The sequence below is a fragment of the Danio rerio genome, chromosome 19 (genome assembly GCF_049306965.1).
Source record: "Danio rerio strain Tuebingen ecotype United States chromosome 19, GRCz12tu, whole genome shotgun sequence".
Taxonomy (NCBI): Eukaryota; Metazoa; Chordata; class Actinopteri; order Cypriniformes; family Danionidae; genus Danio; species Danio rerio.
The window spans coordinates 21,612,263-21,640,000 of record NC_133194.1 but is presented as its reverse complement, the minus strand read 5'-3'; the positions used below and the strand labels follow the sequence as shown (position 1 = coordinate 21,640,000).

The window sequence follows — 27,738 nt, the reverse complement described above, 5'->3', positions numbered from 1 at the left end:
ATTTTGTGTTTAACAAAAGAAAAAAAACTCAAAGGTTTAAAACATGGGAAATAAAATGTGTAAATGATGAAAGAGTTTTCTGTTGTTTATTCACAGTCACATAATTTCAAACAAACACCCAAAAAAAGGAACTGAAACTGTTTGGTTAATTAAAATTCTTTCAAATATCGTTGTTCAGTTCAGGTTGGGGTCGTTTTAAAAGACTGATTTAATAGGGGAGAGATAGACAACAGAATTGACACTTTTGAGTGAAAAATCCCTTTAACTTCTATTTTTTCGGCATACAACTGAGTAGTGTTGACTCAAATTTACAAGGATAAAAAAGTTATTTACTGAGAGTAAAGGATAACTTAACCCTAAATCTTACATTGATTTTATCGACGGCCTAAAGCGATGTCCTCCTCTCTCCAATCCCTCGTCTTCCTCGATGTCGCTGCCTCCTCCAGAGCTGCTGGCTGTGTGGTCCGAGTCCAGAGCGCTTTCCGCAGTCCGGAGGATCTCGCTACAGCTGCGCGCGAGCCTGCTCAGCTCAGTCGACTTTCTGGAAACAGCACTAGGCCTCCTGGTGCAGCTCAACCCCGGTCTCCTGTATAGGCCACTCAGTTGCTGCTTCACATGCCTCTCCACTTGCTTCACCTGTACGGCCTGCAGGCGCCTCCAGAGGTGGTCAGTACGACCCTCTAGCTCTGCCTGCCTGCGTTCGGCTTCACCCCTCACCGCCTCTATATGCTCCGTGCTGGGCCCCTCAGTCCTCTCTGCATCAATGCCCACACCTGCACTCTCACACGTCTGTGGTTCTGGCTCTGTCCCATTAGGAGGCCCACTCTCGGACTGAGAGAATCTAATGAAGTGGGCAGACAGAGTCTTTTTAATGCAATCACGCGGGTCATACTCGGGTTCAGGGGCCTGGAGAGAAAGTTGCTGTGTGAGGCTATCGTGAGGGGCACCGTTTCCGCTGACCCCGTTGTTATGGTTGGCAGAGCTGGCAAGAAAGGAGCGCACCCTATACAGTCTGACGCGCCCCTTCGCCGTCCTGCATGTGGGCAGCTTGGTATTTTCTTCGGGCACGCACGATGCGAAAGTCATTTTCTGAGCTCCAGTCGTGTTCTCGCATTGGATGCGACGTGAGGACGTTCGCCTGACAGTCTCGGCAGTGCTCGAAGAGCCCTTCTCGGGAGCTTCACCGTTGAAACCAACGCGGGCCGCGGCATCAGAGCTGCCGCAATACGTTCCCGAGAAACACACCCTCTTGGAGGTTCGGTTGAAACTGCATCCCCGACGCTTGATGACCGCGGGCTCGGAGTGCCCGTGACCACACCTTGCAGCGGCTGTCATCATCGCGCGCTCGGTCCCGGTGTGCACCGCGTATCCTCGTCGGACTCTTGCTGTTCGCACCGGCGGCAGTCTCGCGCTCGCTCTGCGTTCGTCCCTCCGTGTGGTTGCGCTCATGAAACACCGCAAACCAGCTCCATTGTGATCAATATTAATGCTGTTATCCTCGCTTGCACCAGCGCTTTGTCTACAAAAACGCCCGCGTCCTCCGTCGTATTCCCCCGAATCCGCACACTCGTCTCCCTCCCGTGTAATATAAGCAGCGCCGTTGGTGAAAAATCCCTCCTCGTTCATTTTCTGGGCCAGATCCGCATCGACGGAGGTGGCACAGTCCCATTCGCGGAACGCCTGGGCCTCGGCTACGCTGCTCTCCCGGTCTGAGCTCTGCACTGGGGCAGCGCTGGTGGCTGTAGCCGCAGCGGCCGAGCTTCCGTCACCACTGACGGTCTCACCGCAGCCTCCTCCCCCGCAGCAGCGGCTGGCGCTATGCGGACACCCGGCCCCACAACTCTCCACTCCAGGCCCGACTGCACTAGTGCTCATTTTATTCCGATTGCAGTAATAATACATCGCTGTGTTGTTAGCATGGCCGGGTGTGAAGCGAAAACATACGACGAAGCTCCGTTAGCGTATATTTTTCCCTTTTCGAAAGCAAGACGGGCTTCTCTTTTTCACCCGTCTTGCCTTTCGCTGCACTGTTGGCTGTCTCCAGCACTCCCTATTCGCACTGAGCATGCGCCATTCATTAGCCCAACCTTCAGTAGAGAATTAGGGTTTTTTTAAAAACTAGTTCACACCTTTTACAGTCTATGGTTTACACTCGGCGTTTTGTCGCACGCCGTGGGTTTATTGAATGTTGTTGTAAAATATATATTTCTAAAAGTAAAAATATTAACCTTTAAAACTGTTCAGCGATTATCAAGTGTTTAAAAAGATGACACAGCAGTCGTCATGCACGGTTTTTTGAATGAATAGGTTGAAAAATGCGATATGAAGCTGTTCATTCGCAGCTTTTAGCACAGCAATTAAACATAATTTAATCCGTTATGTCTGAATGTAAGCATATACTCACGCGCGCACGAATTTAATGTAAAAATGTGTTTCAAATTCAAATAAACGTTTTATTTGACTAATTAATCAATTGTATTTAATTGCCTGTGGTTCTGGTACACAGCATATACTATGTACTGTGTGTAGCCTACTGTACTCGTATCAAGTATGCAGTAGAGGTGCCGTTGGCGCCTTTTTCGGTCTAACCGCTAGAGGAGCTGTGGAGTCTTCAGTTCTTCTGGGTAGCGGAGGCTAATTAGCATGAAACAATGGCCGCACAAACGCAAGGATCGGCTGCAGCGGGACTTACGACAAGTCAAGTCAGTTGTAGCACCTCAATAAGCCGAAAAATGGACGGTGGACCATGCTGTAAATACTGGGAGAACCCGGAAATAATGTCTCAGATGGAAACGGTTCGCAGTTGGATCGGGAAGCATTATAAAAAGGTCAGAGAGCTAGCAAGAGCAACCCATAAATGATGTGGTTACCTGAGATTTTCTTTTGTTTATCTGCCACTTTCTGTCCAGCGTTAACGTATTGGGCTGCAAAATATCATTTTATATGGCTGTATTTTGTTTGTGTGACCAAAATAATAAAGAAATGAACTGTTGTGAAATGAACAGAGTACCTTCTCAACGCAATTGACAGGACAGAAGTGACTATCCCCATCCTGGGTTTATGTTGGCAACAAACTTCTGTTTAACGTTATATTAGACGCCACAACTTTACCATTTGATTCAGTAAAACATATTTGTGGTTCTCCAAAACGCTAACGTTAGACATTTAAATGACGATGATGATTATGTTAGCAGCGTGCTAGCAACTTTGTGTCTGCAAAAACTAATTTGTGGTCAGAGGTGTTTGTTTACATGACCTCATTGACACACCCCCCTCATAGCGGCATGTCATACCTTTCCACCAAGTTATCTACTGTGTAGGGAACACATACCTTAATTCATTGAATGTATAATATATTTCTCTGTGTACACAACTTTAGTGAAAGCACTTCAACACTTGTCCCTCTGTGAAAATTGTTCTGTTGCAGCTCTATATCCAGTTTCCATAAATATTATTTTGTTGTTGTTTTTCCCCTCCAAGAATGTGCAGTCTGATGCTCCCTCATGCAAGTCTCTAACTGGTCTGGTCATCCAACTTCTGCAGTTTCAGGAAGATTCTTTTGGTCGTCGAGCAAATAAGCCAAACTTTACAAAACTTCCCGTGAGTCATTATTTTACCTTATCTTTCTCTGACAAGTTTAGATATGCACATTTATCCAATGAGTCAATATAGTAATATAGTAAGCACAACAGATTTACAGAATAAGTAATTAGCATGGATTTGTTTTCAACTCTGTTTCTTTGTCTTTATAGGCCAAGTGTTTTCAGGACCTGAGGCCAGGAGGTGCTCTCTGCCACATACTGGGATCAGTGTACAAGTTTAAGACCGAACAGGGCTGGTTGGTATTATTATTTCAGAATACAGTGCATGAACTATGACGTCGCCTTGTAGGCTAATCGGCTGCTAGCATAAAATTGGTTCCCTCGATATGAATCTCTGTAGGATTTTCCCATAGGTTCATTACACTTACATGTAATCCTCACACAAAAATACAACTTTTAGCACTTTTGGATCTTAAATGCAAGAATTGAAAAAGCTAACACTAGGCTATAAAAGGATTACAGTGCCTTCAGGGGGCTCGCCTGTGATGTCCGTACCACCCTGGTACAGACAACTTTTCAAGCTTATTTTTAGAAATGTGGTCCATGACAAAGATATACTCTCTCGGTTTATTATATTATAATCCACGCTATATATTATAAACAAAAAAAATCAGCAAAAACACATAGACCTACGTACCTTTTGGATAGTTTTTTTTACGTGGGAAATACATTTTGTTATGCTTTACGGTTGTTCTCAAAGTTTTAGACCTGTAAAATATAAATGTGCCTACATAGTATTATGATAAGACGTATTAAAATAAGTGTATCGCTCGCGTTTATACAGCCCGCTTACCTTAGTAACATATGACAGAAATGAGACATGAGGGACAAGTCTATATGCCTGCAAGTTCCATCATGGACACAGAACAACATTCAATATTCTTTTTTTGTCACAAAGTACAGCGAAAAGCAGCCCATACAGTCACATGCTATAGCTTTTAAGGAGAAATGTAAATATTGCAGTTATGACATAGTTAAATGTGTTCAGATGAAGAAAAAACGACAAAAATAAATAAATTGATTACGTTAAAATGACAGTTAATATGTTTTTATTTTTTTACACGTTTATTTTCACGTTTGCATCACTGAGGGCAGGAAAGAGACAGGCTGCACTGGTAAGCAGTATCTTCATAATATAATTTAATTAAAATGATCAACAAATTATTTCGTCTTGACAGTCTTTACAAAATGTTAAATTAGTCTCTGATGACTACATAGCATATATGTGACTTAGGAAGTAAAAAAAAAAATCAAAAGGTTTTATAACCTTATTTAAAAATTACAGATATGACCCCAATGGAAAGTTTTGTTTGATCATATTTGGAATGGTGATGAATGTTAATGAGCTCTGCTCTTACTCAGCAGTTCTCTCTTTATCACATGCATATGTGCGCGCACAAAGCATTCTAAGCTCTGGAATATACACATGCAAAATAACCACTTTTCAGTTGGCAAAAAATATCTGAGTATATGCCTCTGAAATGACAATGATTTAAACTAAAGTGTAGAAGATGTTCACATTAAAAGCTAGTCTTCATGCGGGGTGTCCGCAGGGTCTTAAAAATATTAAAAGTTGATAAATCAATGTAGAGAAATTTAAGGTCCTTAAAAAGTCGTAATTGCTATTATGCAATGTATTACATTTTATATAATTTTTGATAATACATTGTATAGTTGTATGCTAAAGTGTGCCTAAATTACATCTGTAAATATCAGGATGCTGTGTAGTTTATGAAATCAATAAAATCTTGCTAGATTTGACATCATGCTGCTTTGTTTATTGCAGTAATCAAGGCAACACCATTATTTCTGCAGTTCTATAGGCACCAACCTGCTAATTTAGCTAGATTTAATAGATTTTTATTCAGGATATGAATAATGTTTTAGTTTTACATTTGTTTCTTACATGAATATTTAGTAAACATACTGTAAGTTAAAATCTCAATTCCAGTTGAAACACTGGGAAGATTAAAAAAAAAAAAATCTTGCCGGTCTTAAAAAATGTCTTAAAAGCTAATCACTCTCTGAATATCACTCTCTGATTCCTGTATTTGAGTTATGTGTTGTGGATGAAATATTAAAATATGTGCGATGCATAAACTTGCATTAAACACTAATCCAGCAGTATAACATGTCTTATTACAAATGTAAATGTGGATAATGCTTCATTGAAGGAATATTATATCACTAAAAACATTTGATCAGTTCACACTTGGATCTAAAATTGGCACCACCCCCAAAATTAAATAAAAGCAAATCTGAGCAAAACATCAGATTTTTTATTTATTTTATTTTTTATTTTTTTGCAGTTGTTATTTTAGTTTTCAGGAATTATTCTAATTATCAGATTTTGCAGTGTTGAAAACAGTTGTGTTGTTCTTAATATGTTTATGTAAATTGTGTTAAGTTGTCATCCATGTTTTTGCTTTGAACTAATTTTCAAAATGCAGCATATACAGTGCTCAGCATATATAAGCACATCCCTCACAAATCTATCTTTTAAATTCATATTTTAATAGGAAGCTGTACAATATTATATGTGTGCATGTACATTAGATTAGTCAGTACTGAAGCCAAATCTGGAGCTTATCTAACAAAATAACTTCTTATGGCGGTCCAAAAACTTGTATACCCAAATGTATATGTTATAGGGGAAAAAATGTTTTTTTAATTGTTAAATTTAATTGTATTATCTTTCAATTTCTAAATAAGTTTTTTGACTAAAATATTATTTTATTAAATATATCTATTTAATAAATCTGTTCTGTGTAAATGCACCAAAATACATTGCCTATATTCACCGAGAAATGGATCAAAATATTCATTTTTAAAATAGGATGTACTCAATTGTGCCGAGCACTGTATCTGAAATGTTAAACTTTTGTAAGGGTGTCTTTGCTTTCACCTTTGATTTTAAGTTAATGCATGCAATAGTATATGTGAATGTTTTTACATTTGATATTAAGATATTAATGTCAGTTTTACAGAGATGCAATATTTTGGTCAACACACTAGCCCTCACTAATAATAAATTTAAGCTTTCAATAAATATGATGTCTCTTTTATCTCATACTCTGTGTATGTGTGTTTTTTTTTTTTAAAGGAGGCGCTTCGATCTGCAGAATCCATCCAGACTGGATCGCAATACAGAGATGCTGGGCTGTGTGGAGAAAACGCTGATGCAGGTATTTGTGTTTGGATCTTTAGCTAAGACAAACATCATGAGCAAATCTGTGTGTGGTGCAGTATCTGACATTTGTCTTCTGTGTTTGTGTTAGAATAACTTATTAAGCAGACCTGTGGTGTACCTTTCCCCGGATCTGGAACAAAAGCAAACTTCTAAACTTAAAGACATCATCCTGCGACACAATGTAAGTAAAAAATAAAATAAAAAAAATACTGACTAGACAGTAGTGATGGGTATTTAGAGATATTTTAATTTAAGTTACATGTACTAGTTAAAAGAATCGTAATATTTAGCAATAGGTGTGACATTTTATATTAGATTTTAATTATTTCAAAAATCTAATATAAGTTCAAATATCCCCTTAAAAGTTATATTGTTTATTAAAAGTTACTTAAAAGTTATTATTGTTTATTTTGTATTATTACAATTACTGGCCACTTTATTTGGTACACCTTACTTGTACCCGGTTAGACCCCCTTCAGAACTGCTTTCATCCATTGTGGCATAGATTCAGCAAGGTACTGAAAATATTCCTCAGAGATTTTGGTCCATATTGACATGAGGGCATCATGCAGTTGCTGGAGATTTGACAGCTGCACACCCATGATGCAAATCTCCCATTCCACCACATCTCAATCTAATAGAGCACCTTTGGAATCTGGTGAAAATGGGGGCCATTTGAGAAGAGTGCACTTCTTGTCATGTTGAAGAAACCAGTCTGAGATTATTTGCATTTTATGGCATGGTCCATTATCCTGCTGGAAGTAGCCATCAGAAGATGGTATTCTGTAGTCATGAAGGGATGGACATAGTCAGCAACAATGCCAAGTGGTACTTAAAGGCCCAAAGTGTGCCAAGAAAACATCCCCATATCATTACACACCACCACCAGTCTGAACCATTGATACAAGGCAGGATGGATCCATGCTTTTATGTTGTTGATGCCAAATTCTGACCCTTCCATCTGAATGTTGCAACAGAAATCAAGACTTATCAGACCAGGCAATTTTTTTCCAATCTTTTATTGTCCAAGTTTGGTGAGCCTGTGCAAATTGTAACCTCAGTTTGCTGTTCTTAGCTGACAGGAGTTGCCTGCCAGGTGTGGTCTTCTGCTGCTGTAGCCCTTCAGTCTTAAGGTTCGACATGTTGAGCATTCAGAGATGCTCTTTTGCATACTTTGTTTGTAACAAGTGGTTATTTGACCAGTCTGGCCATTCTCCTCTGACCTCTGGCATCAACAAGACATTTGCACCAACAGAACTGCCGCTTCCTGGATATTTTATCTGTTTCGGACCATTCTCTTTAAACTTTAGAGATGGCTGTGTGTGAAAATGTCACCAGATCAGCAGTTTCTAAAATACTCAGACCAGCCTGTCTGGCACCAATAACCATGCCACTTAAATCACCTTTCTTCTCCATTCTGATGCTGGGTTTGATTAGCAGCCGATTGTCTTGACCATGTCTACATGCCTAAATGCATTGAGATGCTGCCATGTTATTGGTTGATTAAAAATTTGCATTAACAAGCAGTTAGACAGGTGTACCTAATAAAGTGGCTAGTGAGTGTGTTTGTGTGTAAAGAAGGAAATTGACCTTTTCTCTTGGACAAAGTAAGAATACATTTTTTAAGAATTGTTCAAAATGGTTATTATGTGCAAGATAACGGATCTTGTATAACTTAATTAACCTAGTTAAGCATTCAAGCTGTATAGAAGTGTTTTGAAAAATATCTAGTAAAATATTATTTACTGTCATCATGGCAAAGATAAAATAAATCAGTTATTAGAAATATGTAATTAAAATAATTATGTTTAGAAATGTGCTGAAAAAAATCTTCTCTCCGTTAAAGAAATTGTGGATAAAATAAACAGGGAGCTAATAACTAAGAAGAGTTAATAATTCTGACTTCAATTTTATAACAAATACACATGACTTTTTCAGGGCACAGTGACAGAGGACAAGTCACTAGCAACTCACCAGATTTACCCATCATCCACAACAGATGAAGGTGTGTCTTCTGTTTCTTCTGTTTGTGCAGGCAGCATGTAAATTATTTTGTAAGTTAGTTCGGCATAGTAATGTATATGTAAAAATGATTTCTCTTTATTTTTTGGGTGGTTTTCAGAAGAGTGGTTTAGACCAGTCATGCGATTGGATCAGCAAGTGATGGTGCACTGGGGCATGTGTCCAGACAGGTAGTGAAGGATTGCACAAACATTTTCTCACGCACTAAATGTTTGCATTGTAAATTGCGGCATTTTGCTTTGTGTTCTAATGATTGTATATGCTTTCCATATTTAATTTTTTTAGTTATGATTCGCTTATATCAGCAAGTGATGTAGATGCAGATGTTGAGGAACCTCCTAACCCTGACAGATGCTTGAAGGTGATATAATACTTTTAAAAACAATACTTTGATTTCCCATGATCCTCCAAAACGGATCATTAAACAATTGAGATTAGCTTTTCCTGATGACATTAAAACGTTAAATTTTTTTCCCCTCAGGTTAGTTCCAGATGGGTTCTCGACACGGATACATATAACGAGTGGATGAATGAAGAAGACTATGAGATTGACGAGAACGGGAATAGTTTGCGTTTTCGGCGACGGATCTACCAAAATACTGAAGTATGTTTATCTAATAATTTGATTACATACCATGTTTAACCCTTTCACATTTACCTATTAAATACTCCTGCTCATTCCAATGGGAGTTTTTTTTAATGTAACCATTATTTAGAACAAATCGTTTTAATGCTTTCGTGGTGATGCATAAAGTTTATCATGTGACACACCACTACTCCAATGACATGCATATATACCCGATTTTGTTTATTTTTTAACTTCTTTGCCAATATTGACAAATGTCCCTGTACAAATGTAATTATATTGTGAGATATTTGGTATTCTGACTTTCAAAAATGAGTTAAAAATATTAATAATGGTCGAATTAGTTGACGGGGTAGTCACGATACTGAAAGTCAGTACCAATCGATACTGAAATTTTAAAAAAGCCCATTTTCTGCTAACATTTGAGCGCTATTGAGCACGTTCTTAAACTGTTGATTTTCCATTGGCTTCATGTGCTCAACAGAAATGACTGTGATTGGCTGTGAAGGTCATAAATTCACTGAACTCACCACTGTTTATGGAGTGCAATAACAGATACAGACACACTGCAGCATTTTAAAGCCACGATTCATCAACGGATCACTCATATGTCAGCTTATAGACAAACCAGCTGATCGACAAGACTTTGAAATATTCCAGTGTCTATATATCTGTGGTTACACTCAGTAAACAGCATTGAGTTTGGTGAACTGATGACCTTCAGGGTAGGGCTGGGCGATTTTTCTGTTTTTTTTTTCGATTAATTCGAATTTACGATTAATTTTGAAACAAATCAAGAAATCGTGATTTTTAAAAGAAAATATATATAATACATTATAATGGCACCAATGCGCTTTGGTTCACTCTCTGTATGAAGCAGGAAGCACACCAGAAGCGCCTCTCGGCGACGCGCAGCAGCATGCAGCGTCATGGATTTTAGAATTCTAAACAGGTTTATATACTCACACCGGCACCGCCCAGCCACAATTCACGAAGCAGTTCATATTTCAGCCGGCCCACAGAGCGCCTTCTGATTAGTTTCATGTTAAATATCATGCGAATGTGCGCGTTTGGTGTGTGATAGTTTAAACTGTCATGTCCGGCGCCGTGTCGCGGCGCTTCTGGTGTGCGACCTGCTTGACTGCCTGTTAAAGCGTGAAGTCATGTAGGATTTTACTTGTTGCACGTCTGTGTGGATTGTCAAGACATTCCCTCATCAAGTCGATAAACTCTATCTTAACATGTATGAAGGATGTAAAAGCCTGCCATGTGGAAAAACCACGCCGATCTTTTGGTTTGAACACGAGCAGAGGTGAGGTACTGTAGCAGTGAAAATGAAAGTACCCGCCCCCATGACGTCATTTAGCGGACCTAGTTGAAAACCAGACAGTTCAGGCAGCATAATACAGAGAGTGGAGCAAAGCGCATCAAATGATCGGTATTTAAAAGGGGGAAAAAGAAAAATAGATTAAATATATTATTTTATATTAGACGCACATCTGGTGCTTGTATTTGCTCCTGCTATACGTCCACAACTTTACACATTGGGTTAAATTAGGCTTTACAGTTTCCATGTTCAGTCCTTTTTTTCCACTGTATCTTTTTAAGAAAAAGGCAGCAGCATTACAACCTGTCATTAATCAGAAGACAAAGTCAAAGCCGAGCTGACAGCCAATCTTTCCTAGACTCAGCAAAACTTGCAAAAAATACCTCTGTATTCCTGCAAGTACAATATTTACACAAATATTTCCTATTCAAATCTTCAGCAACGCTATTTAACTCGTGAATTTGTTTTATATTTATTTACACCTTGACCATTTTTTATATGACATGGCCATTAAAAATGCAATGTTCCTTAACCAGATGGGTTTTCAAGTTACTTTTAAAGAGAATGTTACTTCAGTCATGTTGTTGTAATGTTTTGAGAAGAGTAGTAACACAATAAAAAAAAATCGAAATCGTGAATCGGTCAAACTTTATAAAAAACCTAGATTTCTTTTTTTGCTAAATCGCCCAGCCCTACTTCAGGGCCAACAGTCATTTCTGTTGGGCACGTGAACCCAATGACAAATCAACAGTATTTAAGAATGTGCTCAATAGTGCTGAAATGTTAGCAGGAAATGTTTTTTAAAATGACAGTATTGATTGGTACTGAATTCCAGTATCATGCAACCCTATTAGTTAATCTATGATAAATGATGGGATTAGTCTATGCTGGAGGAGGGGTCAGAGCTGCTGGATTTACAACATGTTAAGTCATAATTTTCTCCTGAAATAGAATGCTGTTTAACTGGTATTAAAATAAAGCCCAATCCCAATTCTACCCCTTTGCCCTTCCCCTTACCCCTTCCCAATTCTCTTTAGCTTGAAGGTGTAGGGCTAAGGGCAAGGGGTAGATATCTCATTAAACTGAGATTTTTCAGGACCACTCTAGAAACCAAGGGGTAAGAAAATTTCCCTGAATACACCAGTAACAAACGGCAGCATAGCTGCACCCGGAAGTAAAGAGACTCACAAATTAGATTTTTTGGTCATTATTATGAATTTTTAAAACAAATAAGCTTTATGTTCATATAAATTCATAACCACGTTCGTGTTTTACCGTCATAATAAAAACCGCTAAATTTCGCGATTTATAATCCCTAATATTAACTTTTGTATAGCAGTCCCACAACATTGACACTCAATGACACTCAAATACCCTGTCAGTAATGTCTAGTGGCTGGAAAGTAGTTTTTATAGTGTCTGCTATAACGTTAATGTTATTTTTTGTGTGTTTACATAAATGAATATGGCCACTGTGTAAATGCACAGTATACTTACGATCTTATTGTCACATTATATCGCTACAATAACGTAAAATATGCCTTAAGTTATTTCCTGAAGATAAATATTCAAAAAATAATGCAACTGGAATAACTACAGCAGTCACGATCGTCTGATCTCATATAAAGCAAGAGATCACAATGACATATGATGATGTGCGCAGGAGCTGTAGTGCTGTCCCATTTTTTTTAGGGGTAAATTTCAGAGCCCTTCCCCTTCACACTCTGTTTCAAGTGTCATGGGGAATGGGTAGGGGTACAAAAATAGAATTGGGATTTGGCCTAAATGTTATAGTCACTTAAACCATGTTTATCTCATGTAAATCATGCATATCTTGCAATTATATTTCAAAATAATTATTATTGTCATCTCCATAGACCTCTTCGTAAATTTTTACAAGCGATAAATGTTATATTTGAATGTCTGAAATCTAAAATAAATTATATTTGTTTGAAAACACTGATAAGCACAGTGTGCCTTTTTCTATGGCTGACATGCGGTATTGCGCATAATTAATTGTTTCTTTAGTGCACCGCGATGCAGACGGACGATTCGGTATCGGTTCAGTAATAATCATAACCAGTTATTATGTACTGACGTCATTTATCTCATATGCGCACTATGCACAATTTCACTGCGAGGATTTGTTTTCTTGACAGTTTTTCCCTGACACTTACAGCAGAAGTCCCTATTTCTCTGCAATTGAGGGAATGAAATTACTTCATTTTTCTCTCTCTCTCTCTCTCTCTCTCTCTCTCTCTCTCACTCTCTCTCACTCTCTCTCTCTCTCTCTCCCTCTCTCTCTCTCACTCTCACTCTCACTCTCACTCTCTCTCTCTCTCTCTCTCTCTCTCTCTCTCACTCTCTCTCTCTCTCTCTCTCTCTCTCTCTCTCTCTCTCTCTCTCTGTGGCCCATTTCACCTGCTGGCGTGACTGTTCCTCTCGGCTGCTGGCATGACTTTTTCCTCCCCTCTCTTTGGAGGAGTGGGCGGTCTCACAATATCGCTCCCGACCAAGCGAGTGAGCAAGCACGTGTGCGCGTATGTTTGTTTGTTTGGTGCTGCCTATGTTTGTGTGTGGTGTGTGTGTGTGTGTGTGTGGACAGCTTGTTATAGCCTCCCCCAAGAATACAACACTGTGTATGGAAGGCATTGTCAATGCACCAAGATATCGAATTGAACCCAATCGATGGCATGATAATCGTAACCGAACCGTGAGACCAGTGTAGGTTCACACCTCTAGCGGAAAATCTCATTTGAGTTTAACAGTTGACCATGTGCCTTCTGAACAATAATCACATTGGTGTCATTGTACTTCAGGGACCAGTCAAGGCTGATCACACCTGTGTGATCGTGAACGTGAAAGGGTTAAAACTCATTTGTTTTGTTGAATTTGCTTCATTTGCAGTTGACTTTGGTTTGGTGTTTTAGACTCATCTCTTTGTTTTTTCTTCAACAAGGAGCAGAAACCTTTTAAGAAACGGCGGCGCTCCCCATCTCCACCACCTTCTGAGTCCAAAAAAAAGGGAGGAAAGAAAAGGTTAATTAAATTTCTTATTTTGTAGTCAGTGCTACATTCTAATATATTATGTGTCAAATATATTATAATAAATCACAAGGTATTGTTACCTTTTCCCCCTCTGAAAGTGTGAATAAATCCAGTGCAGATTTATTTAAGATTGCATCTAATTCTTGATAGCATGACATGTTGATTTTGATGCAACCCAGTAGCTCAGGGGTCTATAAAAAACGTGGCCAGCCAGAAGAGGCAGATCCAGAGGAGGATCTTACTAAGGAGATGGAGGATCCCACACCTGTCCCCAACATGGAGGAGGTCATCCTGCCTAAAAATGGTATTTTTTTTATTTATTTATTTATTTATTTTTTTATACACATTAAATACTTGTAGTGATGCAAAGAGTGAAAAATCTGGAACACAACAAGCCGACTGGTGTTCGTCGGGCAGCTTCAGCCCAGCTAGTTGGTTTGGTGTGTTCCACATGGTAGCTCTCGTCGGGTTAGCACTGGTGCTTGTTGGCCTGATTCAGCATAAACATTCGGCATCAAGCCGTCAGCTGAAGTGAGCGCTCTAATCGGTTATTCAGCAACTTGGTTGTACTCACACTATGCTATTTGAACAGTGCCTGATCGTGTTTACCCCATTGTCATTTTGTTTGACAATGGTGAGTGCTTTGAATGGCATGTCAAATGACTCAAAATAATACAAAACAATATAAAACTAAAGGAATCTTCATTGTACTGAGCAAGAGCGCTTCCCTTCCTAACTGAACAGTCGCATCATTGATGATGTATGTGCCTGGGCTAGGAATTTAAAGGGCACCTATAACTTTAAAATCTACTTTTAAAGCTGTTTGGACAGACGTGTGTAGGTTAAGTGTATAGACCTTCGTATTGGGGTGATATAAACACACCCAGTTTTTTTTTTTTTTTTCAATTTAACAACATAAAAATGGTGGACCAATTGGAGTGGTTTTCAGAGCGACTGCAACTTGACGAAGGAGTGTGGCCCCCCCGCCCACCAATATTGATTGACAGGCGCGCATCACCATATTCTTAGTTTGTTGTTTCATGTCCGCCATTTTCAGTGTGTAAGTCAAAGCGATGTCACTAAAGGAACACCCTTGCTCTATTTGTAGGTAAAAGGCTCATTAGGCTCAACACATGATTAACATTCACCCCATGATGGTCTCTGTCTGCCTGTCTCTTGTTAAACACAGAGCGGGGGAACTCTTGGCTCCGTCCCCTTGTTACGTTGGGCGGGAATTTGAAACAAATTTTCATATGAAGCAACACACCCCTAAAACAGCGAGCTGTGTACACGCCCCCAAAATAACACTTTTTAACACAATATAATAAAAGAATCTGAACTGTGTTTTGAACTGAACCTAAACTGGCACACTGAGAAGAACCATAATATTAATATTAAATCATAAAAAGGGGTAAACTATGTGCCCTTTAAAGAGTCACAAAACACATTTTTTTGAGATGTTGACAGTCATTTATGTGTCCAACTCTGCTAAAAACACTATTAGGACACATATATTCCACAAAAAAGTAAAAAATAAGTTGTTTTTGTGTAATTTTGTGTAGTTGTTTTTCTTTCGGTTTGAAAAGAAATTTTGAAGCTACGTCACTGTAAACAAGTGGAAAAAGAAGGATTGTTTAGAGACATGGGTCGTGAGCGTTTCGTTTTCAAATGTGCTGCAATGAAGGTTTTTGTTTCCATTTTCCCTCTATAAGAGCACAGCTGGACTGAAGTGTGGATGACAATGGTCTGGTTACACACAGCAAAAATATGTTTGTATGGAACATTTTTTACCTGAGAGCTTTTCGCATTTGGTAATGGTAAAATCCAGATTTGCCACTTGTCTTCTTTTAAAAAAAGACACTGTTCCAGTTGGTGTTGATTGTCCTATGTCTACAGATTTGGTAAAGACTGATTTATACTTCTGCGTCAAACACCGGCATATGCTATGGTGCTGACGCATAGCCCTTCGCCGTGGCTGTATTACCATCATGCTGAATTTTCACCGCATTTTGTGACAGGATGGTGTATACACATATCATGACCCTTTAAAAATACAGTGTGAGTGCACGGAGAGGGGGAAAAAATCGCATCAGGGCTTGGTTCAAGGCAACTGTGCCTAGTGTGAGTACACCCTTAGACTCGGAGTGTACCTCTTGCACACACGTGAAACATAGCTTGTTTTAGTTGCCTTTTGTCCGTTTGGTATGTTCACAGGCAGCTTTTTACTCCAGAAGAAACCAACATGAGGCAACAACACAGTTTGGTTTTATTGCTGCTAGTTGTTTGTCTTTGACATGGTGTGTCCCGGCCCTAACAGCACATTTATTTCTCATTGTTTACAGTGAACCTGAAAAAAGACAGTGAAAACACTCCAGTCAAAGGTGGCATTATGGCTGATTTAGGTAAGATTGTACAAGACTGTGTATTTCACTGTTTGTCTGTTTGTATATCAGTATATTCATTTAATGTGTCTGTTTCTCTCAGATGACCAGGAAGAGGACCTGCTCGCTGGTGTCAGAGTAAGTTAACCTAACAATATATAGTAGTTTGTGCATTTATTTAAAGAAACGTCTGTGCCGGTCCAATTACAAAAGCCTCCAAGAAGGTCTATGAAAAGTAATAAAAGGACAACACTCTATGGCTGCACTGAACAAATAGTGTGCCAAAGAATACATCCAAGTCAGGGTAACGGTATAGGAATAACAGCAGTTTACAAATGTGCTTCCCACTTGTTAAGGGACCAAAAGCACTTGGACAATTGGCTTTTAAGCTGTTCCATGGCCAGGTGTGCGTTATTCCCTCATTGTCTTAATTACAATGAGCAGATAAAAGTTCAAGAGTTTATTTTAAGTGTGCTATTTGCATTTAAAATATGTTACTGTCAACTCCAATATGATGTCCAACAAAATATGTTGGACATCAACTCCAAAGAGCTGTCACTATCAGTTAAGCAAGCCATCATTAGACTGAAAAAACAAAACAAATCCATCAGAGAGATTGCAAATTCATTAGACATGGCCAAAACAACTGTTTGAAACATTCTTAAAAAGAAAGAACGCTCCAGTGAGCTCAGCAACATCAAAAGACCATGAAGATCACAGAAAACAACTGTGGTGGATGACTGAAGATTTTTCCCTGGTGAAGAAAACACCCTTTACAATAGTTGGCCAGATCAAGAACACTCTCCAAGAGATAGGTGCATGTGTGTCTAAGTCAACATTCAAGAGAAGACTTTACGAGAGTAAATACAGAGGGTTTACAACAAGATGTAAATCATTGGTGAGCCTTAAAACAAATTAGAGTTCTTTAAAAGCATTCACAGTGCTGGAACAACATCCTGTGGAAAGATGAGATCAAGATAAACTTGTACAAGAGTGATGGGAAGAGAAGAGTATGGAGAACTAAAGGATCTGCTCAAGATCCTAAGCAGTGAAGCATGGTGGTCAGGGCTCGAAATTGCGACCATTTTGGTGCAAAAAAATTGTTGTGTGCGACCAGTTTTTACTGCAAAATGTTCACCACATGTGCGGATTTGGGAGACATTCACGCAGAATGCATCTTTGCACTTGAAACATGAAATGCAGCGCTCAGGAATGGTTTAAAACAGTTGTCATGTCAACTTGCTGCAGTAAACAAAGCCAAGTCTGTAATACTTGCCCCGCCTTCGCACTCTTCTTATTGGCCCACTACTGCTCTAGCACTGAAATATCAGCTCTCAATCACTCAGTCAATAGCTATGTTTCCATCCACCTATTTTATGCGCATAAGAAAACCAGTTGATGGAAACGCCATGATGCGCATAAATTTTGAAAATGCGCATAAAAACTTATGCGCCTAACTGGGCAGGATAAACTTTTATTTGATAAGAAAAGATGCGCATAAACTGTGATGGAAACACTTTTACCACACAAACTCCAGTATGCGCGTTAAAAAAGGTCATGTGATTTTGTTAAAGGAGATCATGTGATGCTTAAATTGTGTATGAATGGACAAAACTGTGCACATTATAAAACATCTGAAATGTTGTTTTGGTCATTATAAAACACCTTACCATTTTAGTATTAATGCTATTATATTATTAATGACCTCCAGAATCAAAAGTGCCTGTGCTCCGCGTCTGACACCTTCATATGCCACTGCGCGCTCGCTGCATGTCAGGATTGTCTTCTGAGGCGCATTCATTTAGAAAAGATTGATGCAGCTTCTCCTACGGCAGCAAAGGCAGTTTTTACTGTTGATATTTGGCGCCAGTTAATCCGGAAGTGACTATTTTGGTCGCTTTGACTCGTTGGATGGAAACGCTGCTTCATTCGCACAACTTTTATGCGATAATCCAGTTTTGCGCATAAAGTTCATTTGCATTTTTGGATGGAAACATAGCTAATGCCTTCTGGCTTGGGATGACAGAGAGAGCTACTACCGCGAAAAACTGTAAAGCGCTGAAGATGAGAATGAAGATAACACTGACAGATTTTCTTTTTGAAACCATGGCATCTTAAGTTACAAATAATGACACATCTTACTAGTGATCATGTGCTAAATGTTAATCCACCATCTACACTTTTCGAAGAGTGGATAAAAGACTTCCATTGGCTTCAAGTCCGCTATGAAAAGTCTGTCGGATAGAATTTTCAGGTAACTGTGTGCCACATCTAGCACGAGAACTTCTGTTTAATCCTTCATTTAATCGCCAGATGCTGTCCACCATGCAAGTGGCAGATATATGTAAAATTTAACACCACGTACACCATCGCAAACGGGCTTACACTGACTAAACTAATATCGCTACTCATAAAAAAAGTATTGCTATTAACACATGTATGCATATAATAAGGTACAGTATATGTCAAAAACATCAGTGCAATATTAGACACGACCTGTGAGAACAGCACAGTTATACTGTTAACAGATTCATTCATGTCAAGCAGTGCGTGCAGGGCCGGTGAGCGCTCCGTGTACCTTTTGGTCACTCAGTTATGTTATAAAAATTTTCTTGTGATAACGGAATTTCGTTGAGACAAATTTTCCTCACACTTGCATATATATTTTTTTGCTTGTTAGTTTGATTAGTGTTGATTTCAAATAAAATAAATATGTTTGTATAAAACTTGTAGTAACAGTGCTTATAAGTGCGACTAAATTTTGGCTGATGCGCCTAAATTTTGAAAGTTAGGAGCACCGGTGCTACCAAGCAAAAAGGTTAATTTCAAGCCCTGGTGGTGGTAGTGTCATGGTGTGGGCATGTATGGCTGTCAATGGAACTGGTTCTCCTGTATTTATTGATGATGTGAATTCTCAAGACTCAAGTGTTTCAGGCAATAGTTTTTTGCTCATATCAACCTCAAAACTCATTGGACGGTTCTTTACAGTGCAGATGGAGAATGACCCAAAGCATACTACAAAAGCAACCATAGAGTTTTTGAAGCGAATGAAGTGGAATGTCATGCAATGACCAAGTCAATCACCTGATCTGTATCCAATTGAGATTGTATTTCACTTGCTGAAGATAAAACTGAAGGAAAAATGCCCCTAGAGACAAGCAGGAACTGAAGACAGCTGCTGCAGAGGCCTGGCAGAGCACCACCAGAATGAAACAGCGTCTTTTGAGCTCTATGTGTTCTAGACTTCAGGCTGTAATTGACTGCAAAGGATTTGCAAACAAGTATTAAAAATTGAAAGTTTGATTCATGATCATTATTTTATCCAATTTCATTTGGTCCCTTAACAAGTGGGAGGCACATATGCAAACTTTTGTAATTCCTACACCGTTCACCTGATTTGGATGCAAATACCTTCAAATTAAAGAGGACAGTCTGCAGTTGAATCACATCTTGTTTGTTTCATTTTAAATCCATTGTATTTGTGTATAGAACCAAAACATTTTAGAATTGCATCAATGTCCTAATATTTATCGACCTAACTGTAGTTGGGGACAACCAATTTGTCTTTTGTGTGGGTTATTTAAGACAAGTAATTTTAAGTAATAATTTTAATAAATTTTAAGTTAGTCATTTAGTCAAGTTAGACAGTTGCTTTCTGTCCAGTCTAACACAGAATCAACATTGAGAACTTTGTTGTAGTTCTCATTGTCTACTCTGTGAGTTCTTAAATCTGCAATATTAATCTGCAATATTGTGTGTAGGATGAGGAGGAGCAGAGGGAGTTTGGTCGTGGGATGGAGGGGGAGGAAAGTGCCACAGAGCAAACGCATCACATCATTGTGCCCACCTATGCCTCCTGGTTCGACTACAACTGGTGAGAGTTTAACTGTCCAGATTACTCCAACTCTAAAGCTGAAGCTAATGCTCATGCAATTGCCATTCCTTTTCCGAAGTTTTTATTCGGTTTCCTTTTATTATAACAAACAGTACCATTCATAGTGTAAGTGAAGAAATGTAATTTCTCCATATTTCAACTTCCTTATAATCATTTTGGCTAACATGCATTTTATATAACAGATTCTTGAGCATAAATTGCATCCATTAAGTGTAGGGCATTGAATGTTTTTCCAAAACCTCAGTATTATACGTGCTGTTGTAGTTATACCAACAGTTATCAGGGAGATGCAATTACCATTGTTAAACATTTTTACAAAGAGTAATACTGTGGTGTGTGCATCTGTTTGTGCGTGTGTGTGTTTCTCTTTTTTTTTTAGTATTCATCAGATTGAGAGAAGAGCCCTTCCTGAGTTTTTCAATGGGAAAAATAAGTCCAAAACTCCAGAAATGTAAGTCAGTGTTGTGTACATGCATATATTATGTTAGATTAATCTGAACTCTAAATAAACATATTTGTGTTTGTAGATATCTTGCATATCGCAACTTCATGATTGACACATACCGGCTAAACCCTCAGGAGTATCTGACCTCAACCTCCTCCAGACGAAACCTAACTGGAGATGTGTGTGCTCTCATAAGGTGTGTGTATGAACTCAATATAAACATGTTTTACATCTTTGATAGTAATAATCTAATGGAACATTCACTTATGTTTCAAAAACAGCTTCAGTCTTAATAGCCTATTCACACTGCACTAACAGACAGCTACACAATGTCATATCATTGTGCTAATATGTCTGTGGCCATCTGTTGAAGCCTGTTTTTGCTGATTAAATGCTAAATCTGTGCTTGTCTGGTTGTGGAATGACTTGAAGTGCATTTGTCACTGTCTGTCAGTTCAGTGTGAATTGGGCTTAAGTCTTTTCATAGTACGTTTCTGTGCTACAAAACGTCTAAATCACAAATGTTCAGGGATAAAAGATTATAGTTTGGTTATTCTGACATCAACAGCAACTTAAATTATTACATCAGTAAAATGTGTCAAGTAACTTAAATATGCATTTGTCATGAAGTTATTCATTTAAAAGATTCATTATGTAATCTAGATCTTTGTTTAAATATGACATCGGATGCCCATTTTTCCCAAGTTGAGATGATTCTTTAGGAACTTATTAAAAGGTCTTTGGGTCTTATCATACCCTTGCGCAACAATGCGCAAGACGGATTTGCCACGATTTGTTGCTATTTTCAGATCAGCGCAACCCTAATTTTCCCGTTTTGTGCCACATTGTTTAAATAGCAAATCCATTTGCGCCACATTGTGGACTCAGGTGTGTGCCGGTCTAGAAAGGAGGTGTTTTAAGGCGCACTGTTGGTTCGTTGCTATTTTGAGGAACTGAAATAGACTGCGTCATTGACCATCTAAAAGCAGGTCTAAAGTCCAGCACAGAGCATGTTAGTTGAGCGCCTATGCGGGTCCAAATGCTTACACATTGCTTAATGCACACAGGATGTACAGCGATATGCTAATTTTTTTACATATGAAAAACTTAAAGGATTGGAATTTTATAAAAAATATTATTATTTTCTACATAAATAAAAAACACTACCTCTATGACTTCTTCATCTCAGGGGACTTTTTTCAGTTTATTCATGACAATTTGCAATTTTCTTTCAACTTAGTTCCTTTTTTTTTATTCGGGGTCGCCACAGCGGAATGAACAGCCAACTCATCCAGCATTTGTTTTACACAGCGAATGCCCTTCCATGCTGCAACCCAGTACTGGGAAACATCCATACACACTCATTCGCACACATACACTATGGATATAACGCATGTCTTTGGACTTGTGGGGGAAACCGGAGCCCCAGAAGTAAACGAACACGACCTTTATGCTGTGAGTTGATCGTGCTACCCACTGTGCCACAGTGTTGCCTAATGTTGTTATTATTAGCAGTATTATTTATTATATGTAAATTAATATTTCTTTTAATTAACACAAGTTTAGATTTATATATATACTTTACAAAAAGTCAACATATGAGCTTTCTCATTGTTTTTCGTCACACGCAGCACACGTACATGAACTGCAAGTGAGAGAGGAAATAAAAGCACACAAGCTCTAAGGTAAAACCAGACACTCAAGACATAATCTTTAAAATAATGGCTTCCATTAAAATGTTTAAAGAGGTTTATGATATAGGAATTACAGCAGAGCATTAATTTAAATGCCTATTTGCCGTGGATTAATCAATTTGAGGTAGCCTGCTATATTTATTTGACAGAAAAAAAAACATATGATGGGAAAAAACAGCCTATGCTAGTTATTAAAAAGGATTCAGTCAGTGTTTTCATTTTGTAATCTAAATTTGTCATTTAAGTGAAAAATATCTAGGGCAGAACTATTTATTTTATTCTTTTTATTTAGTTTATTCTGTGCTGTTTCGCTGATGTTTCGCTCTTAATATGCTCGCATGTTAAAATAAATCAATATTTTAAAATGCAATATTTAATGCGTCAGACACAGATACATCAGTTTTTATCATTTTTAAAATTAAATAATAATTTAATATTATTCTGACCAGTTAATAGTTAATATTTGGTTAATAAGTGGATATAGTAATAACTATAATAAACAAGAATTCTATTTTTATTTAAAAAGTCACTTCTGTCATTTATATGAATTGTTGATACAGCAATTTTGCCATCTTCATATTGGCCAAGGTTTGCAAATCTTTCTGACGAAAAATGTTTTCCATAATTTTGTCCATTCTTTCTGGGATATTCCTATTCCTTTATTTTATAAAAATTAAGCTATTTTACTGTTGCCTCTTCTTTTACTCTGTGAAAGGACACCCATGAGCCCATACATCTGAACAGAGAGCAGGCTACACGCCTCGTTGTTCAAACAGAAAAACATAAGGCACCTTTGTTAGCAACATTTGCCATATTTTTACAAAAGGGACAGGAATAAGGTGGAGTGCATATTTTGTTTTGAGGCAGCAACAATGAAAGAACTAGTAATTAATAGTTTACATTAACACAAACATGAAAATATATTGGGTCAAATGATGGCACATTTAATAACAAATGTTGCATATTTTTTGAGAAAGTAGACACAGCAAAAACAAAATACAAAAAATACAAAAACAAAAAGTGCAAAAAAGTTAGTTTCATCTGATGTCACCTTTAAACCCCAAAGTCATGATTCTCAATTTATCCAGAACTTTGCTACTCTACTATGCATATTATATCATTTGTAAATAATTTATTAACCTTGTTATATGTACTGTAGGGTTCATTCTTTTTTGGAGCAGTGGGGATTGATAAATTATCAGGTTGACGCGGAGAGTCGCCCCCTCCCGATGGGCCCACCCCCAACACCACACTTTAATGTTCTTACAGATGCACCCTCTGGACTAGTCCCACTACAGCACAGACCACTACAGGTGATGTATACAACTTTGACTGCACGTTGAGAAGCTTCAGTTTAGCTATTATAAAACAAAATGTTAAATCAAATTATGTGTGTTTGAAGGTTTCAGCTTCTCAGCATATGCTGCATTTCCCTGAGAAATCAAGAGAAAAACCATCTGACCTGCAGAACTTTGGTTTACGAAGTGACATTTATGCTAAGAAACATCCAAAGGTAAAAAAAAAAAATGCAAATTGTTTTATTTTAGAAGTGTTTAACACAGCTGTCTTGAATCTATTTGTTCAGCTGAACTTTGTGTTCTTATTTTCTGTTTTACTTTTTTTTTTATCTTTTAGAGTAAAGGTGCAAGTGCAGGGAGAGAATGGACAGAACAGGAAACACTCTTGCTGTTGGAGGTAATCCAGTCAAACGGTTTAAAGATTTATTAAATTTTTATGTACGTAAATTAAAGATTTGTAATCTAGACTTCAGCAGCAATAGTACTGGATGCATTTGACAATTATTTTTTTATGTCAAGCAAAAATCCCAAGTCCAAAAAAGTACTTTAATTCAAATTGAATTAATCTAAAGCCAACATTTTGATACCTAAAATGATCGATTTCCGTAGCTATGTTTTCATCCACCTATTTTTATGCTTATTTTAGATGTTCGCATAAAAAACAGTTATTGGGAAGGGCAAGATGTGCATTAGTTGTGTACATTAAAAATGTACGCACATAACTTCATAGGATAAACTTTTTATTTGATAAGAAAAGATGCGTATAAACTACCACGGAAACACTAATACCAAACAAATTCCAGAATTCGCATTAAAAAAGTCTTGAGATTTTAAAAATGTGTGTGAATGGATAAACCAGCAGGCTGACCACATTGTAAACTATACAGTTGACCAGCTAAACATTAAAGCACAATTTGCAGCGGTCGCTTGTTTTCCCAATGTAATCGGTATATCTACTGCACGCACATTGCTATAAAGACACTATCTAAAGATGAATTTGCATGCGTGAATCAGAAACATTTCCATTCAATAAATGTGCAAATAAAATATGATGCACAAACTTATTAATGATTCCTACTTGTCTTCCTCGTGATAAATAGTTGGCAAAATTTGATATGTAGCGGCGGAAAAAAGAAGAATGATTTCATCAGACGCTGGATTCGAACTGAGTTCATGCTCAAACGTGTCAAAACATGTTGACATGCGTTTTATGAGCTGCGCCACTGAGACTGTTAAGGGTGCTGCAACATTTTACACCTATAAATCACACTATTGGTTTTTTAATTCACTCAGTTCGATGTTCAGACCCAACTGTGTTGACCGCATCAGCTAAACTTTCCCACTCTATTTTTTTCTTTTGTTGTTAATTCCAGAGGACAAACTTGCAAATAACAGTTTTTCTCCGGTCTACCTCCGAAAGGAGCACCTCCAATTCATATTCTGTTCAAAGTTTCTCTTTTTGCTTGCTTTTGCCATTGCTTTTTCGTTGGGTTTGCCAAAGTAGAGTCATTAGCATATTCATACGGGGGAGGAGGCAGGGAGGGGTTTTGTGCAATGATGATTTATATTACAAGTCTGTAAGACTTATTTGTGTTGATATTTGTTTATTCATTAAAAATATATCATTTAAATCAAATATGAAGCTGTATACATTAAAGGGTCTGTATGAAAATGATCAAAGATAAACCTATGCAAACAAATTTAGTCTTTATATATAAATTAGTATTTTAGTAAGCATGATGTGTACAAGATAGAGGTGGCATTAAATGTTAATTGTTAGGAAATTTGCGAGACAGAAGTTGTCCATTAATAAATGCGAAACGCACGTGGTTGTTGTCATGTGGTGAATTCAGCCAATTGTGTAATATCTGTGTCATCATCGCAGCTCTTGCAGTCACTCTTCAGATGCTGCAACAGCTGAATCAATCGTCTGATCTCAGAACGCTGTCGCAGTAATTTGATGCCACATGTGACAGTCACGTGTCTGCGCAGTGTCAAGCCGCAAAGAATTTCGAACAGACTTGCATCGATTTAAGACCAATTTTGATCGATTTGCACAGCACTGCATGAAGCCGAACACACCTAAGGTCTTTTGAGGCGAAAATCATTTATTAAATGAAGAAAAGATTAACACAGCTTCTCCTACCTCAATAAATTCAATTTTTACTTTTGATATTTGGTGCCAGTTAATCAGGAAGTAAAGAATTTGTTCTCTTTAACTTATTGGATAGAAATGCGGCATTAAATTCTAAATTTAACCAAAAAACAAACCATTACAAATGGCGTAACATTGGCCAGCAAAATCCAGGACATTGCAACCTGCAGAAACTGGGAACTTTAAAAAAAGAAAGAAAGAAAAGCTGCTTTATTCGCATTGTGAATTCGCTGCTTAATTCTTTTATGTGATTATTACATAAATTTAATTTGCATCTTTGGATGGAAACCTAGCTAGTGTTAATAAACCAAGTATGTTGGACAGCAAATTTATTGCAAAAAAAACACTGATACTGGGACATAAAGTGAACAGCTTCTGTGAGAGGATAACTCTTTTACACTTGTATTTTTGCCTTTCTAATTAAAGTTGTAAGATGATACAGTTTATATAAAACCGTCAGCAGCGTCAAAATAGTGGCATATTATCCCTGTAGAGCAGATCCGTAGAACAACAGAGACTAGATTAAAATGTTTGTCAAGAGGTTTTTTTGAAGTAGTTTAAAGTTTAAAAGCAGCCTTAAGTTTACAGTTACTTAATGTTTAAAAGTATTTTAAGTAGTTCAAAATTTTAAGAAGCTTATTTTTGAAAAGTAGTTTTAAGTTTAAAGTAACTTTTTGTAGTAGAACAGCAGAAATTAAAACACTGGCCAAGGCTATGGCGTTTTTTTTTTTCAAGTTTTTTTTTTTCAAGTTTATATCAAGTTTGGTAGTTAGCTAACCATTCAGTGTAAGCCAGGCCAAAATCCATAAACATTCCTTAATATAAATCATATAAAACACAAGTTGTGTCATTTGTTATTCATACACCCAAAAATTTAAGTTATGTCATCATATCTTGGCTATGCCCATGCTATGACCTCAAATGTATTTGCTTATGTCAGCTTTTCATGATGTCAGCTGTGATTGCATGCCTGCTATTCAGTGATAAATAATTCATGTATGACCTGAAGCATTGCCTTATCATCAGAACAGAGGCGAGTAACTTTGAATTTATTTATTTGTATTTTAAAATAACAGGGCTGTTTCAGGCTATTCATTTGAATGCATTGTCACTAGAATAACTGTACAATACTTAAAGTATTTAATAATATAATATAATATAAATAATACATTCACTGGACACTTTATTAGGTACACCTAACTAGTACCGGGTTAGACCCCTTTTGCTTTCAGAACTGCCTTAATCCTTGGTGACATAGATTCAATAAGAGAATGGAAATATTCCTCAGAGATTTTGGTTCATATTGACATGATAGCAACACCGTTGCTTCAGATTTGTTGGCTGCACATCTATGATGTGAATCTTCTATTGTCCAATTTTGGTCAACCTGTGCAAATTGTAGCCTCAATTTCCTGTTCTTAGCTGATAGAAGTGGCACCAGGTGTGGTCTTCTGCTGCTGTAGCCAATCCGCATCAAGGTTCGACATGTTGTGCAGAAATGCTTTTCTGCATACCTCAGTTGCAATGAGTGGTTATTTGTATTCTGTTGCCTTTCTATCAGCTCGAAACAGTCTGGCCATTCTCCTCTGACCAGGCATCAATTAGGCATTTCCGCCCACAATACTAATGCTCACTGGATATTTTGGCTTTTTCAGACCATCCTCTGTAAACCCTAGAGATGGTCGGCATGAAAATCCCAGTAAATCAGAAGTTTCTGAAATGCTCATCTGGCAGCCATGCCACTTTCAAAGTCATTAAATCACCTTTTTTCCCCATACTGTGTTAATACATAATTATTGTAATGTTTATTGTGTAACCAACACAGTAATGTTTTACTGTGTTGGTTACATTTTGTTACTTTGTGTAAAAAAATAAATGAAAAGTGTATTATTTTTAAAATTGATATTAAAAAATATCATTATAGGTATAAAATATTATTCAGTTATTGATTTTAAAGTCAAAATAGTGGTACTGGTATCATTAAAAAACAATACCCAGTCCTATTCAGTAGAAATTATTACAATAACCCATTTAATAATAATGCTGATTAATAATAGTTATTATGCAAGTTTTATATTGAATATAAAGCCCTCTAT

The 27,738-nt window shown here is 37.6% G+C and overlaps 2 protein-coding genes across 6 annotated transcripts in view; one reads left to right on the top strand and one right to left on the bottom strand.

The window, feature by feature from the left end:
* Positions 1-2,084, bottom strand: part of LOC100333241 (KAT8 regulatory NSL complex subunit 1) — a 17,826-nt gene extending 15,742 nt beyond the window's left edge. For all 4 annotated transcript variants that reach the window (XM_009294186.4, XM_073931617.1, XM_009294187.4 and 1 more), the window contains exon 1: positions 368-2,084. In XM_009294186.4, coding sequence (XP_009292461.1) covers positions 368-1,902 — 1,535 coding nt within the window. In that variant the 5' untranslated portion in view covers positions 1,903-2,084. The remainder of the gene's footprint in view (positions 1-367) is intronic.
* A 548-nt stretch (positions 2,085-2,632) lies between these two features.
* The window catches only part of smarcc1b (SWI/SNF related BAF chromatin remodeling complex subunit C1b), a 36,974-nt gene continuing 11,868 nt past the window's right edge, over positions 2,633-27,738 (top strand). The window contains 19 exon segments of one of the 2 annotated variants that reach the window (NM_001089367.1): positions 2,633-2,828; positions 3,481-3,600; positions 3,753-3,838; positions 6,706-6,787; positions 6,881-6,973; positions 8,731-8,797; positions 8,915-8,984; positions 9,100-9,175; positions 9,296-9,418; positions 13,686-13,765; positions 13,954-14,078; positions 16,117-16,176; positions 16,259-16,293; positions 19,917-20,029; positions 20,430-20,501; positions 20,578-20,691; positions 23,349-23,502; positions 23,592-23,702; positions 23,825-23,884. In NM_001089367.1, the coding sequence (NP_001082836.1) occupies positions 2,652-2,828; positions 3,481-3,600; positions 3,753-3,838; positions 6,706-6,787; positions 6,881-6,973; positions 8,731-8,797; positions 8,915-8,984; positions 9,100-9,175; positions 9,296-9,418; positions 13,686-13,765; positions 13,954-14,078; positions 16,117-16,176; positions 16,259-16,293; positions 19,917-20,029; positions 20,430-20,501; positions 20,578-20,691; positions 23,349-23,502; positions 23,592-23,702; positions 23,825-23,884 (1,818 nt within the window). In that variant the 5' untranslated portion in view covers positions 2,633-2,651. 2 annotated transcript variants of the gene reach the window in all.